This window comes from Gavialis gangeticus, unplaced genomic scaffold (genome assembly GCF_001723915.1).
Source record: "Gavialis gangeticus isolate Ggan-Ray unplaced genomic scaffold, GavGan_comp1, whole genome shotgun sequence".
NCBI classification, from domain to species: Eukaryota; Metazoa; Chordata; order Crocodylia; family Gavialidae; genus Gavialis; species Gavialis gangeticus.
The window spans coordinates 10,707,292-10,725,112 of NW_017729032.1; the positions used below are offsets into that span (position 1 = coordinate 10,707,292).

General features: G+C 42.6%; 1 protein-coding gene across 4 annotated transcripts in view; it reads right to left on the reverse strand.

Moving 5' to 3' along the window:
• DLG2 (discs large MAGUK scaffold protein 2) overlaps positions 1-17,821 on the reverse strand; it is a 2,095,445-nt gene that overhangs the window by 500,700 nt on the left and 1,576,924 nt on the right. For all 4 annotated transcript variants that reach the window (XM_019524161.1, XM_019524158.1, XM_019524160.1 and 1 more), the window contains one exon: positions 315-383. In XM_019524161.1, the coding sequence (XP_019379706.1) occupies positions 315-383 (69 nt within the window). The remainder of the gene's footprint in view (positions 1-314; positions 384-17,821) is intronic.

The following is a 17,821-nucleotide window of genomic DNA, read 5'->3' on the forward strand; positions in this document are numbered from 1 at the left end:
TGCGGCCCAGATGCAAGTGCGCTGCTTCTGCAACAGGTATGGCCAGCACCAAGTTGGAGACAGCCTGAGGGACCCACCCCAGATGCTGCCCTCCCTGCCACGCTCCTAAGGAGACTCCTTCCTCCACCTGCAGCAGGAATTGCCCCTGGACTGGCCCTTGTAACTGGCTGAATACTTTTTAATCTGGTGAATTCAGGCACTGTGGTATTCACTGACAAAGTGGGGTGCAGGTTATAGTCCAAGTGCGCACATGTGTCTAAGCACTTGCCACATTAAGCGGCTCAATAGTCAGCTTTGACAGAGAAATGTCTTACCCTTCCACAGAAATCGTCCGTTGTAAGCTCATTGTGGGTGGACGCGTTGCAGTGCTGTGCTGGGAATGACTGTATGACCAAGGAAGAATAAAGAGAAGCATTTGTTAAAGATGCAGGGCTCTCTGCTTACACACTCTCTTCGTTAATGTAACTGGTACCTCAACTAAGACCTAGTGGATGATAACAGAAATAATGACCAATTTACTTAAATTACTCTGAGGCATTCCTATAACTATCATATATTCTGCCCCTTGTGATATCTCTCTCTCTCCAGATAATAAGGGGAAAAACCCAACAACCTTGTCTTCTGTTAAATAAGAGGTTTTATTCCTCATTGAGAATAGAGTACTAATAACTGAATCTTCCCAAGTCATCTTTTTTAAAACATATGAAAAGCAACAGATTTTATCTTTTTAGGGACTTAAAAGCAACTTACACTTATATTTTTCTTACATGCAATATTTGATACTAGTAACTAAAATAGTAAAATCATGCTAAATTCTTATTGTTTGCCAGGCTGAGCTTTCAGCAAGACAGCAGGTTAGGTATTTTTAACTGCACCATGTAAAACACTTTGAATTCTACATATATATAACTTTCAACTATGCATACCACTTCCAATGGGTTTTAGATAAAGGGAGAAGTTGATTATTACATACAGAATTTGACTTATGGAAAATTAATGATTATCCAGAATGAAAAAAATAATTTTCCTGTGGACAAAATGAGATCATTCAGAAACCACATTATCTTTTGGAAAACCATTTGGACTCTCAAGCTCTAATAATTTTTCTTATACCAAATCATGACTGGTTGCAGAACCTGAAGACATGTTGATATACATGCACACCCATGTCCCTAATTGTATTCATTAGTGCATGTTTGCTTCATACTGTAGGATAAAACTTTACCGTATGTTTTGCCCCAATTCTACCTTTGCATGTGTATAAATAACAACTTGACTGAATTCATTGGGAAAACTGCCAAAGGCTGTTGGGATTACCATGATTTGGAGGCTTTATGCAAAGAGGTTTAACAAATACCATGGAGATGAACTTTGCCTAGTTTAAGTGATTACCCCATACTCTACAAAAATTTGGTTCTACTGCACATTGTAAGAAAGGAAAAACTTTAATACTCTATCTTTGATCCATCAAGTAATAAATTGTGCCTTTTGCTATGAAGTTTTACAGTTATCAAACAATACTACTACTCTGTTCAGATAAAATCAAAAAGTCAAAGATCTGCTCAGCCTAGATGGCAGACGCCCAAAGGGGTAGCATGCTTAACACACACCAGTTTCTGCAGCCAACAGCAAATAAGGGAAGGATGCAGCTGCCTTTGAGTCCCATGCCCAAATACTTCATTCACACCTGAATCAGTGTGGGTAGACTTTGGAGAAAATCTAGACCAAGTGTGTCAAACTCATCCCGTGCCCTGAGCCTGGGGCGCAAAATGCCTATGGATGCAGTGGGCCCACTGATGGTGGTGACTGTTCAATGGAGGGGCCAGCAGTGGGGCAACTGTGGTGCTGGTAGGGATGGTGGTGATAAGGCAAATGAGAGCAGGGTGAGTGGGACTGTATCAACACAACCTTTTCTCATCCTCCTGCCCCCGAATACCATTTCCATTGGGGCCCAGAGGCTCCATCCCTGCTAGCCACATCCCCAAGTTCCGGTAGCCCGGATCTGGCCTGTTGGTCACATGCTTGGATACACCTGGCCTACAACAAGGTCCAAGCTCATGCCTCTTAACAACTCTGCTCTCACTCTCCAGGTGCAGATGAAATACTACATGCTATTTTCCTTAGGAACCAAGAGCTTGAGCTTAGCAGATGATGTACATATATTTTGCTGGTCATTTCATTCTGCAGCATAACAGATATTGGGTGGCTGACAGAGGAGAGCATTCAGCGAACAATGCAATTTCTCTAACTGTTTAGCCCATGGAATTATGACACTTGGTGCTGTATCACATGGCAAGAACTAGACTTGCTACCCACTTTTATTTCCAATAGCTATTGCTGCACTCTAGCTCCAGTTTGAGTGCACTTTATGAAAAGGTAAATGGAACTGTGGTGCACGTTGTTCTTGTGCGTGAGCAAAAAAGATGCTCTTGCTCACAAGCTGAGCTCTAGCAATTCCTTCCCCACCATACTGCATAACACAACTTGTGAAGGAGCATCATGACTTTCCTTTGGGATTACCATACCGAAAGAATTATTGATGAATGTGGCAAAATAGCATTTTGCTGACTCTTCCTTAAATTTCACAATGAGTTTGCTTCTTTCAAATGACTGAATAAACCTTGCACCAGTGATGAGGGAGAATGATTCGTTAAGCCCATCTGTTTTGGGACAGCTGTATTCTGTTGAGAACCAGACTGTCTCTTATTGTGTACCCCCATATGGGGGAAGAAGAGCACATAAAGTTCCCCCTCTCTCCCTCACATTGGCTCCTCATACTGTGATCAGCTGTGCTGGGGGTGGGAAGAAAACAGTTTCCACAAGCCTACATCTCCCTACACAGGTAGGGAGGAAGGGGTGGAAACTGCTCTCCTGCTCGAATCCTCACTTTTTCATGATTTCAGCTATTTGATTTGCACAGAGGGTTGCCCCTTTCAGTCTCTATGTAGTAGACCAGCTGCAGAGTCTTGAACCAGGTCCATATACATCAGAGAAGTAGAAGGAGAAGGAAATGCTTTGTAAAGATTGAATCACAATCTGCTTTATGACCTTTTCCTGTGCAGTATAACGAAGTATGTCCCAGTCCATGAGGCATGTACAAGAACCTACACCAGTGCTATATTTTATCTGGGATGAAACCACTGTCACCAACATGAGGAAAGGGTTCCCAAAGCCCATGACTAGAATTGTGGCCCAGTGGCAATAAAAGCAGCTAGACAAGGCTGACCACATACTCTTCAAATACTTGTGGATGACAAAGGAAAATCAAGCACTTGACCAAACTAGCAAATCCTATAAACGTACACTAATTTTGAAAAAAAATATTAAATTTGCATACACAATCCGTGTGAAAATACACGGCCTTTTTCCACTGGTGAATAAAAGTGCATATCCCAACATTATAAAAGTCCTTGTTCTTGTTCAGCAGTAGAGAAAGGCCACTGATGGACAAGGAGATTATGTTAGAAAATAGCTGTGTGTTCAGCAATGATGTATATACTTTCTGCGCAAGTTTAATATCTTTCCAATAATATTTGGCTGAGAAAAAAATAGGAGGCATTACTTGTATTTCAAGCCTTAGTCACTTTTTCCTTCTTCTTCTTTCTAAGACCTTCTTATTAAAAGGCATATGGTCCAGTGATGTTACTATCTAACCTTAGCTAACCAACAATACTTGAAATCTGAGGATAGGATCTTCAAAACCATTTAGCACTGACCTACTTCTGGTACCATTGAGGTCATTGATAACTTCCTGACTGACTTTAATAGAAGCACAATTAGACCAATGTTGAGTTGCCCACCATCAATCCCTAGAGTTAATAAAAGAAAATGCTCAGGAGGAGCTGCTGCTGCTGACATCCAAGCAATAAATATTTTTCTGGAAATGGCAACCTGGTCCTAGATGTTCCATGGGTGAAAGGAGAGACTAAGGTTATTGAGTAAATGAATTTAGGCGCAATAAATTATTGCCTGAACTATAGAAAGGAAGGCACCAAGCTGGCCATCGTAAATAAAACAGGATCTCAGCCCTTACATAAGCAACAACGTCTATCTTGCACTGCTACATTCTTACTGATCTAGAGCAGCGGGGCCAAACTTTTTGGTGGCATATATATAACGAAATTAGCCGCACTGCCTTCCTGAGTACCACTCTGATCCCTTATCCCCACCCAGTCCACCACTTGGATGTCTACTCCCTGCTCAGTTTGCTGCTTTGCTTTCTACTCTTTGCCCTGTATTCCCTGCCAGTAGCATAACTAGTGAAGGGTGACTGGGCCAGCCACTTTGGGCACCAACTTGGGGAGAAGGGGGTGAAAAAAGATGGCTACTGAATTTGTAGGAGGCCACAAGATCACCTCTCTGTATTTTTGACAGATTTTAATACACACAAACATATTAACAAAAACATGGGCTAATGAAGGGCTGTGGAAGACTGCTGTTATTTTCCCATCAGAAATGGACCGAGATCCAATGGTAAGCCGCAGCTGACTTGACCCAGAGGGGAGCGCCTGAACTGCCCCCCCTCTGCACCAGATGGACCTTCACTTTCGAGAGGATTCTTCAAGCACGGATGACCCTGCTCCACCCAAAGAGGACCTCCGCGATGAGACTCTATATGGACTGAGACACCTCCTTCGAACCACTTCCTCCACCATTGTGGACCATTGTAAACGAATCACTTCCTCCACCATTGTGGACCATTGTAAACGAATCACTTCCTCCACCATTGTGGACCATTGTAACGGGTTTGCGTGTATCTATCTCCTTTCTCTCTCAGTGTCATGAACCCCCTCCTTCCCCTTCCCCCTTCTCCCCATACCCCACCCCCAGGCTTAGTTGGCTAACATTGTATCTCCTAGTCATGCTCCCTTCCTCACCCCCATGCCTCTATTGTTAGTCCCTCAATCGGGCAATCTGTATTTCCCTACCAGCTTTGTCATCTTTTTTGGATTCCCAATCCTAAACATTTACTAACCTACTGCTTAGGATGGACTAATTTGCTTGCCATGTGACAAAAATGCTGTACAAAACACAAGAGCAGGCACCTTGCCCTGAAGACCTAGCTGTGCTTCATTTACAAATACAAATTTCAACTTTGCTGCTGTTTAATGGACTCTTACCTCTCTATGGAGTACATCACCTACAAAGCCTGGCTGCCTGACATGTGTTCAGTGCAGACCATTATAGACGGTACAGACACAGAGTACACTTTCATGGAGAAATTAATATTTGCTCGTTCTTGTGTTCTTGCTTTGTTAGTCTAAAATTATCTCACTTATTATGTGTTTGTCCTTAGTTTATGAAAAACACTACCACTTATTTCATGCAAAATACAGATGAGAAGCCATGGAATCAAAGGATGAATGCACTAAGGAACAGTGGTGGGTTTTGGGAAGAGAAAAGAGGTTCTAAATACATATGCCAGCATTTAACTGGTTGGCTGGGTAGAGGAAAATATTTATAAGAGAGATTTGGAGGAAGAGGAGAAACTGTTGACATTCTAGGTGATGAAGAGAAAGAGGAAGAGGAAATTCCCGTGTGAGGGGCCCAAATGGGTAAAAATATAGAACAGATAAGGATGCAGAAACAGCATTAAGAGACAAGGCAAGATATCTAAATTCTTGAAACCATCATCATTAATGAGGCCAAGAATTCATTGGCTGACATTGAATAAATCACCTCTGTAAAATGGGTATTAGTTCAGCTGACTTACAGGTATCCTGCTAACAGTAACTGTTAGCAGAAGCATGTGGAACAGCTTGAAGATCCTCCCATGAATGCCAAAATACTAGTGCTTGAAGAATATGGAGTTGCTTAATTCTTTCAAAGGTTACAGAAAACAGGAACTGAACTTTTCAAAAGGGAAACCAGTGTTGAAAAATGACATGGGGAAAGTCATTTGACAAGATTCATACAGAAATGTCTTGAAATGTCCAGGGCCCTTATTTTTGGGTGCCTGGCTTAAAACGGCTTAAATGGCCTTGATTTTCCAAGGATGGATGCTCATCACTCTTAGAAAACGAAGCTGTAGAAAAGTGTCCAAGTATGAGGGTGAGGTACTAGTCGCTTGGCTATTAGACCTGGAATTCACATTGCTGCTGCCATGGAATTATTTGTTTGCTTGCCCTAACACAGTAATTCACCACTTTTATTTGATGGTGGGGAAAGAAAGATCACATCAACCAGGGGTGACTAAGACACAGTTTAAGGCTGGATCTGGCCTGCAGAGCTCCACCTGGACCTAGAAATCTGGCAGTGCAGTGAGCAGAGCCAGAGCCATGGCAATGAATGCTGCTGATGCTCATCCTGCCACTGCATTTTTGGACCCATTGGAAGCCCCAGATCCAGAGCACAGAGCTGGGTCATCTGGCCCACAGGGCTGCCCATGGGTGTGGAAATTTAGTGGTGGGAGGAATAGTGGCTGGCATGGCTCTGGGAGCTACAGCAATTAATGATACCACTGCCTAATTCCATCCCCGCAGACCAGATGACAGGTCTCTGTGCTCCAGAACCAACCTGCTCTGTGCCACTCTTCTGGATCATGGGCCTGCCTGATTTGGGCACCACTATTTTAAACCACAATCATACCAGTGCAGGCTGGCATAAAAAAGGAAAAAAGTTATGTATACAGAAGGAGAAATGGATCATGAAAAAACACACCGGACAACGGAGTGGAATAAAAATCTAGGTTGGAATATTGTTTTCTATTAAATCAGACACTATATTAAATAACGCTAACCACATAACAAGCCAAAGTTATAGTTGCAACTTAATGTTAGTGCTCTGCTAAAATTAACAAACAACTCAAGCAGTCAATGTCATCAGCACCCTCCATGGAATTGCTGCCTGATTATGAGAATTGAAGGAGGCACATTATTCCTTAATCCTTCCATATGAAAAGCCCAAGTAGTAATATTACACTCATTAGAAACCACTTTCCAATCATAAGCAGCTGCAAAATATAGTTCAAGTGAAGCCCTTAACTATTTTTACATTAAGTGCTATAAATTGGTGCTATATCGTCTGTGGATTTCTTTTCAAATCGTTTTAAAAAATTGATTCTTAGTACAATTTTATCAAAACGTTGCAAGGACTAACTTCATTGTTTGCAATCAAACATACAATTTAATCACCATCTGACAAGCAACTGCTCAATCTGAGATGGAGACTGGGTAATTTAACATCTTTCTCTGCAGAGTAGCCAGTTAAAGAAGGTAAAGGTCCCAGCCACTCCTTTCAAACCTGTGAAACCCATTAGGATTCCATCAGATGGTTTAAGAGACTCGGTGTGTACACAGCTCAGCTAGAAGTCATGTGAAGAATGAAAAAATATGAAACCTCTTGGGAAGTTATTGACCCCAATATGTTCTAACCTGGGTTTTGAAATGTAAACACCTAAATCAATAATAAGACATATATGTTTTTGAGAACATGGATTTAGGTGCTTAATATCTGGCATTCAAGTTCATAAAAAAATTGATCTTCATATATACAGAATGCAATGTACAACTGTCTTAATGATAGCAGTAATGATATTTTGATATGCTACCCCACAGTCTTCTAGACATTAACCATACCTGTAAGAATTCACAGTATAAGTGCTCAGTTCTTCATATTCTTATAACTTAATTTAATTGACTCTTCAACTGAATTCATTTAATTCAACTGAACTGAGAATACTCCAGTAAGTCTGTTTGTCTGCATAAGGAATGAAGAATCAAGCTCTAAATACACCACACTAAGTTAAAGGATGAAACAAGGGAGAAGGGCTATAACACACACATAGAGCTCTTTAATCATACTTCATTTTTAAGCCTGATCCTTCGTGTGAAAAAGATTACTTCTTATGTGTTTGTGTATCGCCTCATGTTAACTTAATATCAGTATGAAAGCCTAGCCAAGAGCATCAGACAATTATTTGGTTTTGAATTGCACCCTAGCCCAGATATTTGATTTGTTTCCCCATCAAGTGGATAATATTTGAATATATGCATAGTATTGTAGTCCTCCCTCCATACTTGTTATCATGCAGGGTACATACACGAAGGTTTTGACAGTGAAGCCGACTTAACTTTTTAAAGTTGACTTAACTGTCAGAGCATACACACATACGTGGAGCAAAGTCAACTTAGATGTGATGCAAAATAATACACCTCCGAGGTTTATTATCTTGAGTCACATTAGTTAAGTCAACTTAGCTCACAAGATGGCTACCACCATGTCAAGAAGCTCTACATGTGTATGCTCTGACGTGGCTTAACTTAAGTCGACTTAGTACGTGTGTATGTACCCATGTAGATCACCTCTCCCCACACTTTCAATGGTGCAAACTGCTTCTCTCCCATTCTCAATCACATAACATCCCACTGAGACCTACAAAAACAGGGTGCGTGGAACAGTCAGATTGTGTTTATTGTGTTTGTACCTTTCTTCATGTAATTTGGCAGCAAAAAGTAAAAAAGAAAGTAGCACTGCACGACCAGCCAGTTTGCTGCAGGCCACTTCTCATATCACAAGTTAACCAAAGGCCTCTTTCTTGAACTGAAGTTGGATGTCATGAGTTGTTACAACTCTTAAAAGTTTTGTGACTCTCCCCCTCACATATCCAGCCCCTGCTCTCAGAAACAGCCTCACAGCCATCTGTCAATTGTGGAGGCAGCTATTTTTGTCCCCCCTACTGTAAGGCAGGCCCCAGGGCTCACCCTCAATTACACTATGGCTGCACTAATGCCTAACTGAGGAAGACAGAGCCATCATGCCCAGGGCACTTAGTTCTTTCCTTTGGCAAGCAGCCATTCCTGCTTTCACCCAACATGCAAGAGGAAAGGGAATGCTTGCTGGCATGTGATGCTGTGTTTTAATAGTCCTTTAACAACATCCTGGGTTTTAGGATGGTTCCTTTGCAACTTTTTCTCTAGCATCTGGTTCTTTCAGAGACAGGATAAAGGACTACCTAGATCTTTTATCCACATCTGTTATGGCAATTCTTACTTTCTTGTAGTAGTAGAGAGAGTACACATAACATTTGTCTACATATAGAGTTAATCCAGGGTACACCATATAAAATCAGAACAGTAAAAAGTCCTGAGCTCGGGTGGATGAAGGGGGAGGATTTCTCATTCAGCTCAATGTTTTTAAAAATCAAGCTGACCTACAAATACAATGCTGAGGAATGTGCATGTTGACGATGGAGCATCCTAGGAAAGACTTACAACATTCCTTCTGTGATGCACTCTCAGCTCCTTGTCTTTTAGATTAAAAGGTTTGAGGTAGCTGTGCAGTTGTTTATAAAGCTTCTAACCCTTTTGCTTTGATGGACTGAAGATAGAAAAGTAGAGAAAACAACATGATAAAGTGGGCAACTTCCTTTAATTCCATTAATGCGGGTTCTTAATTCAGTTCAGTGAAGTGGAACTAGCTTTTTCTGATGCTGCCGACAGCACAACTTCAAACTTAAATGAGGTTTTGCTTTCCCCTGGGATTAATTATAAGGCCAGGAAGCACTTTTTTTGTTTTAATTTCATCTTGGCTACAAAGAGCTTAATAACATTCAGCATTGACAGTTACTGACCCCAAGTAGAAGTTTAAAACTAGCCAAATATTCTCCCATCCGAACCAAGTGGAACACTTTGAGAAAAGATCATTTCTCCTTGGTAGTGAGAGAAGAGCACCCTTGAGCAACAAAGCTACAAAAATGTGTTTTCATGCAGAGCCATGTGCAGCAGGGGAGAGTGGGAGGGTTAGTGACTGCAAGTGTCTCATGTATTTGAAAAGGAGATTACTGTACCTAAATCCCTACTGACATTACAGACTGTTGCATTGATAAATGCTCACTCACTGGAACAACAGAGCCAAGTTCACTCAAGCACAGGGACAGATGATGACTCAGACTGCACGCCCATAGAAAGAGAATGGCTCTTATAGCTACTTTGACTTTGGCACTGGGCTGCTAAAAGTTATCAGGGATATTTGTCTGCTTCCTGGACCAGGCGGTTGGAGCAAAGCGGATGAATAGGCTGAACACTGGCTCCATCCCATTGGTCACAATGGCTGATCCAGGGTAGAAACTGTTGTAATTTGTTGTTTGTAGAGTCTAACAGTTCGTTACAGCTACCTGAGAACCAGGAGGAGACAGGGGAGAAACGGACTCAGAAGCAATGCCTTGTAGGGCTACACCTGGAGTCGTGCAATTCATGACTCCATCCACTGCTCAGGGCTGCGTTTAATGTCACTATCCAGAGTTTAATGGGGTGAATACCCACTGATTTCAAGCCTATTTCCATTAGGGTTGAGCTCACTTCTTTATCAGGTGTCAATGGCCAGTCTAGCATTATAATGGGCGTGAATGTCTGAGAAGGCATTTTTAGCAAAGTCAGAAACAAACCAGCTGGTAATAACAGCAAGACAACAGCTGTTACTTGGTGAAAACCTCCCTATTTAAGAATTCTGTTTAAAAGAACAGCACTCAGGGCACTGGTATCTGTGAAATGTGACAGGTAGGATCAAAACAGACATACACATTAGTCTGAAAGAGCTGACTATGCAGGCAAAGCATTTAGAATGAAAAGCAGGAGAAAAGACACTCAGGCACCTTCATACATAAACAATAGAAACAGTATGTCAGAGACAAGGGAGTCCAGCTTTAATGACTCAAATAATAATACCACTGTCTTCTGGGAACTTCTCCCACAGTCAGAATGACTTGCTGACATGCTGATTACTTTTTCCTTTGCTTAATTTTATCCCACCTGTCCCTTACATCCTCTCATTCCTTTTCCTGAGACCCCTGAAATAATTGGACAGTTGGGCAGACTCACTTCCCCTCCATGTTCTTATCTGGGCAGATATTGGGTATTTCAAGAGAGATTTGGGGGAGTTGAATACCAGTCTCTTTTGAGGTACCCAGTCTGAAACTGGTGCATGCAAGTCATTCTCACTAGCCCCTGACTGATTTGACTGTGATTTTTATATTAGGGCATAACTAGGACCCAGCTCCGTCTAGTAGATTGGTTGTTGACAGTGGAAGAGTTTGGATGATTTACACAGGCTGAAAATGTAGTTCTGGTTGTTAGGTGGTGTCAAGGGGTGGAACACAAGTACCACGTGGACGGTTTAAGACAATGTAAAACCAGGCTTAGCAGAAAGGCAAAAATCTCAGTTCCTCATTTACTGAACCAATGGCAGACAGAAATGATGTGGGGACAACACACTGAAGTTGGGTCTAAGGAGAGATTTAAGGTACAAGCTTCACACATTCAGATGGGGAGTATATCCCATCATACTTTCATGATCTCCATTTTCCCTGCATTTCACAGTTCTAAGATCGGCGGGGGTTATAGCGGGGCCTCTGGCATAGCTGTATGAGCACTTGTGGGGCACTGGCCAGGTACCAGAGGATTGGAAAAGGGCTGATGTGGTCCCGTTTACAAGAAGGGGAGAAAAGAGGACCCCGGCAATTATAGGCCAGTCAGTCTTACCTGGGTCCTTGGGAAGACCTTTGAGAAAATTATCCAGGAGCACATCTGCAGCGGCCCAGCAGGGGAGGTAATGCTCAGGGGCAACCAACATGGGTTCACTGAGGGCAGGTCCTGCCTGACTAACCTGGTTTCTTTTTATGATCAGGTCACAAAGTCCCTGGATGAGGATGTCACAGTGGATGTCGTCTTACTGGACTTTAAGAAAGCTTTGACACTGTTTCCCACCATATTGTCTTAAAAAAACTAGGTCACTGCGGCACTGATGCCTACACAGTCAGATGGGTCACAAATTGGCTAGATGGTTGCACCCAGAGAGTGGTGGTGGATGGGTCGTTTTTGACTTCGAGGGATGTGGGCAGTGGAGTCCCCCAGAGCTCAGCCCTGGGGCCTGTACTGTTCAACATCTTTATCAGCGATCTGGATGTGGGTGTGGAAAGCACGCTGTCCAAACTCGCTGACGACACCAAGTTGTGGGGCGAGGTGGGCATGCTGGAGGGGAGGGACAGAATCCAGCTAGATCTAGACAGGTTACAGGGGTGAGCGGATTGAACAGGATGGAGTTCAACGCAGACAAGTGCAAGGTGCTGCATCTAGGGAGAAGGAACCAGCAACACACCTATAGGCTGGGCAACACCTTTTTTGTCAACAAGGTGGCAGAAAGTGATCTTGGAGTCATTGATGACTCTAGGATGAACATGAGCTGCCAATGTGAGGAAGCGGTCAGTAAAGCTAACAGCACCTTGTGCATCTGCAGATGCATCACATGCAGGTTCAAGGAGGTGATACTTCCCCTCTATGCGGCACTGGTCAGGCTGCAGCTGAAGTACTGTGTCCAGTTCTGGGCGCCGCACTTCAGGAGGGATGTGGCTAGCATTGAGAGGGTCCAGAGGAGGGCCACTCACATGGTCAAGGGGCAGCAGGGCAGGCCCTACAAAGAGAGGTTAAAGGGCCTGAACCTATTCAGCCTCCACAAGAGAAGACTGAGAGGGGATCTGGTAACTATTTACAAACTCACCAGGGGGACCAGCAGGAATTGGGGGAAGCTCTGTTCCCCAGGGCACCACCCAGAGTTACTAGGAATAATGGCCACAAATTGTTACAGAGCAGGTTCAGGCTGGACATCAGCAGACATCACTTTACAGTTAGGGCTGCCAGGCTCTGGAACGGGCTCCCAAGGGAGGTGGTGCTCTCTCCTACCCTGGGGGTCTTCAAGAGGAGGCTGGAGAGATATTTGGCTGGGGTGATATGATCCTGGCACTCGTTCCTGCCTGGGGGAGGGGGTCGGATCTGATAATCTGTTTAGGTCCTTTCCGACCCTAAGTACTATGATACTATGACACTAAGAGTTCCAGAAATTCATGCAGTATGCAAGAACCATGTCTGACAAAGAGCAGCTGTCACCTCCATCCCTGCTCTTTTGACATAATACTTATGCAATATCAGATCACAGAGAATTGTTTTCCATCCTGCTGCCCTGCCATATCATAGCTATCAATACTGTTCACTATCACCCCCACGTCTCTTTGGTGTTGGTGCTTTAAAAGCATTGAGCAGAAAAGGATACAAAATAATATGTTATATATCTCTCCACACAAGAACAGCAATCTTTCTGACTCTGAAAAAAATTAGTTTCACAACAAAGAGATAGCACATTATAGCTAAAGCAAAGTGGCTTCAGTGATCAATTCTAAAGCAGGCAACACTTGCTTTTGGTAAAGGAAAGCATGCCTACACTATTAAAGGGCCATGCTAGCAAACTCTGCAGTGCAGGATGGTACACCTGTTCCATACATACTACACTTTGAAATGGACATTGCACAAACCCTTTCGACTAGGGACAGATATTACACATAAACTATCTTAAGTGACCAGAAACAGGTTTAAACCTGTAACAACAGATGTTTGGTATACATAAACCGGTTTGAAAATGGCTGACACTGGTTTGAGATAAACCTGGTTGAATGCAGTATCAGACTTCACTGATTTGGGTCAAACTGCATTATGCAATGTCTGTCCCAGACCCCTTCCTGGTTTAAGCTAAACTAGACTCCCCCAGCATCCCAGTATGGTCTCTGTGGTGGGTGGGGCTCTCTGCTCCACAGCAGAGCTGGCCCCTCCCCTCTGCTCCCTCACTGGGGCTTGGCTGAGACTGCAGGCATCTGCCTGGCCTCCCAATCCGTGCTGTGGGAGACCAGTTATAGGAAGACAGGACAGCCTTAGGGTGGAGCTAATCAACAGGTAGTTGGTAATGTCCTTCCTTCTGTGGAACAAGTTATTTAAGAGCCTGAATTAATGAGAGATCTGTTTTATTTTGGTGATGGGGTGATAAATGTAGTGTAAACCCCTGCTGGCCCCCTCGCTGCCACCAAGTCACCCCTGAGCCTGCACTTCTCCAAGCTGAAGAGTCCTATAGCTCACAGCCTCTCTTCTTAAGGCCTGTTCTCTTGCCCTCATGCACGTGGCTCTCCTCTGGAGTCTTTCAAGCTTCTCCACAGCCTTCTTGAATTGTGGAGCCCAGAATTGGATGCAGTACTCCAGCTGCGGCCTCTCCAAGGCCGAGTACAGTGGGAGGATGACATCCTGGGTCTTACTCAAGATGTATCAGTTGATGCAAGGCAGAGTTTTGTTCACTTTGCCAGCCATGGTATCGCACTGGTGGCTCATGTTCATTTTGTGGTCAATCATGACCCCCAAGTCTCTTTTGGTCATGGTGCTAGTCTATGTCAAGTGTATAAGTGTGATGCGGGTTTTTGCTCCCAAGGTGGAACACCTTGCATGATGACAGAACAAGAAGCAATGGTCTCAAGTAGCAGCAAGGTAAGTTTAGGTTGGATATTAGGAAGAATTTTCTTACTAGGATGGTAGTAAAATGCTGGAACAGGTTACCCAGAGAGGTGGTGGAAGCTCCATCCTTGGAGGGTTTTAAGACCTGGCTAGACAAAGCTTTGGCTGGGATGATCTAGTTGGGGCTCGTCCTGCCTTGAGCAGGGGGTTGGACTTGATGATCTCCTGAGATCCCTTCCAACCCTACTTTTCTATGATTCTATGATTGGCAAACATTTATGAAGCTTAGTAAGGGTCAAGTAAGTTTTAGTCATCATAGTTTCACACAGAAACCAGGCAAATCCCAGCAGTTACAGTTTAAATTAAAACTTAGAGGCACAAAACAAAATAGATTTGGGAAGAACCCATTGTCATCCAACACAACACAAAGCAGCATTTCACCCTAATATTTGCCACTTTCATTAATTATGAAACAATTTAAGAATACAGTAAAACTTCCAAGTAATATAGTATTCCCTACTGTCAAAGGAGAAAGCCTCCCCAGTGCCAGGTTGCTTAGAGTATGGTATTTATTTAGGTATTCTTTTTCAGGTGCAAAAAATCCAGATAGCTTATTGGTTAAAAGGCCCTGATGTTTTCCTTAACAGGCTAAGACCAATTCTAACATAAGGTCCAAAAACCCCTCCAAATTTTAAATGACTGAAGCTCATAGTAGTTTGTAACACTAGATTTGCCATAGAAAAAAAAATCAGCACTTCCCAAGAATAATGAATAAAGATCTTAATGGCTAGACAGTTCATTCACAGGAGTATTTAACACTTAGTACAAATTGGCTTTACTTTCTTTTTCAAGGGATGCGTGAAAAGTAATATAGAGACTGTTCTGCTTTTCTAATCAGCTCTGTTCCTATGATGGCTTTAGCCTGTGCAAAGGTAATTCACAGAATAATGTAGAGGATCTTACATTACACCTACTTTTCTTTTAAGCAAAGCATAGATAAAAATGGGTGCACTTACATGTGTGCATGCACACATGCATGCACCTGTAGTTAATAGTCAAATAACGAAAATTTGCAAACCTAGCTGCCAGCGTGTCCAACCTACCTCTATGAAAAAGACACAGATCCACATCTACTCAGGGTAGATTCATTGCACTGAATTTTAGTTACCCAGAAGAAAATATTTACGGGAATTGAGAACCAATTAAAGCAATCTAAACAGCAATGAAAAGCCTTCTGATACCCAACTTTTATCATCCAATTAACTAACAAGTGCTTTATATCCCATGTAGAATATTTACACAAGGAAAATATGCCCTCCAGAGTGTTAACTTGCCATAGTGTTTCTACATTAAACATGAGAGCAAATTGAGTGCAAAATCCATTTTTTCTAAAGATAAAAAAAACTCTCACACGTGTACTAAACCCTCACACGTGCACTAAAATAATGCAAATTAACTACTCATCAAGGCAGAACTGTCAACAAGGGACGTTCTTAGCTTCAGTGTTAAATTAAAAGAATTACTAATTAAAAAATTATCACAACAGATCAGAAAAGCATCCTGTATATCACAATGACCTTATGTCCAACTGTGCAATACCTTTTAACTAGTGCTATCTGTCTTATTTGTGTGTGCCTTTATGCAAGATATTTTTTGATGTGTATTGGATGCCTGTGCTCTTTTTGTGGGGTTTTGGGAGAGTCTGGGAATAAAAATAGGTCATGGAATAAGCCTGATTATGCTGCCATTGCATCCAATGACAGCAAGAACGGGTCTACTGTTTGTGAGGAAAGAAGGTAATAAAAGAACAAACGTAAGTCCTTAGGACAGAGAAAGAGAGAAACAAAAACAGCATAGTGCAAACAAACAAATCATGCACATGTCGCACAGATGTCCAAGATGAACAGTGAACAAATCGGGTATTTTAAGATATTCTGTTTCTAAGCTCTTTTAGTGGGGGATCATCCTTTGCATCTTGTAACTGCAATGGAAGGTGGGGAGCACTCAGCACTTCATAAGAAACATTCAGCATTTTGCAGGGTAAAAGCATGGATGTAAACAGTTAAATCAGATAGGATAGCATTTACAATGGCTATTCATCTTTATGCTTCTGGGTATAAGATGCTCACTATATAGGTCAGGAATAAATATTTCTCTGTAATATAGCCCTGTAGTACTGTCCAAATGCCTGCCTATGATTACAGGCTATCTGTCAGACTGGGAAGAATACTAGATGAGATGGATCATTTTTATATGTTCCATTATGGCAGTTCTTATGTCACTACACAGGATGAGTGCTAGACAGCATTCATTTAAGGACACTCATTAAATTTGATCTTTGAAAATAAATTTGGCTAATTATCAAAGGACCGTGAAAGGAATGCATGAAGCATTTTATCTAAGTCTGTGCCAGTTATTAAGGTGAGCAGTTTAGTTACAAACCCAGTGGCATAAATCAATTGAGTAATGCTGTATTACAGGCTACATAGGGAGGAAAAAAATTCCAACAACCTAGATTTTTAAGATTTTAAGGGCTAGTGGGGCTACACATTTGTGAGTAAGCTTATGAACATCTCATTTGTGACGCTCCTGGGGACTGATCGATTTTTGTTGATATATCTCATAAAATAAATCCTGGACCATAATCTGAGGAGCTTGAATTTATTTTGCTGAAATTTAGACCCTCCCCTTCCCCCCCACCCCGAGTGTGTGAACCACTACATATAATTAGGATCCTCTCATATATACATATTCCAGCAACTGAGGAATGGATTTGGTTTTTAAAAAAAATAAACTTGATTTAATGGATAAAACTTTTGATCACATTTATGCAGCTTTTAATCTTCTTTCCTTGGGTAAAGAGCTTTATCTTTACTGGAAGCAGATCTCATCACTTTAAATATTTTTACACTTTGCTTATACTAGTTACTATCTGTAGGAATAAATTAGGACTGTCAAAAATTTTTAAAACTTTGATTGTGATTAGTTGTGCGATTAAAAAAATGACTCAATCATGATTTTAATCGCACAGCTAAAACCACAAAATTCTGCGCGGAAAACCAAAACTATGCAAAATTATGCAGGTACTTTGAATGGTTGGGGGTGGGTGTGGGATGCATGGAGAATTTTTGAAGGTGTGGGGGGCTGTGGGTGTATGTGTGGGGGGTTTGGAGTTGGGGGAGGGGGGTCCCCACAAGGGGTCTGGAGCCCAGGGAGGGAGGCCCCCCACAAGCCCTGACAGGATGTGGAGTACTGTGGGTCAGGAGTGAAGGGCAGCAGCAGGGCTAGGGAAGCTGAGTCTTGGGAGTGAGGGGCAGGGGCAGGGGCAGGGCATGGGCATAAGTGTTCTCTTTTTTGAAACTGGAAATATGGTAACCCTACAGGAATGCAGCCCAGTGGCATGTAGAGCAGTGCCCAGAAGATAAGTCTGTGGAGGCATATGGGAAGGGGCGAGGTGAGAAGAAAGGGGTGGGGGAGGGACATAGACTGAAGTACCCCACAGTGAGCGAGGAAGTGGGGCAGGGACAGGGCCTGGGGTGAATAGGACCCTGGGCTCAGGG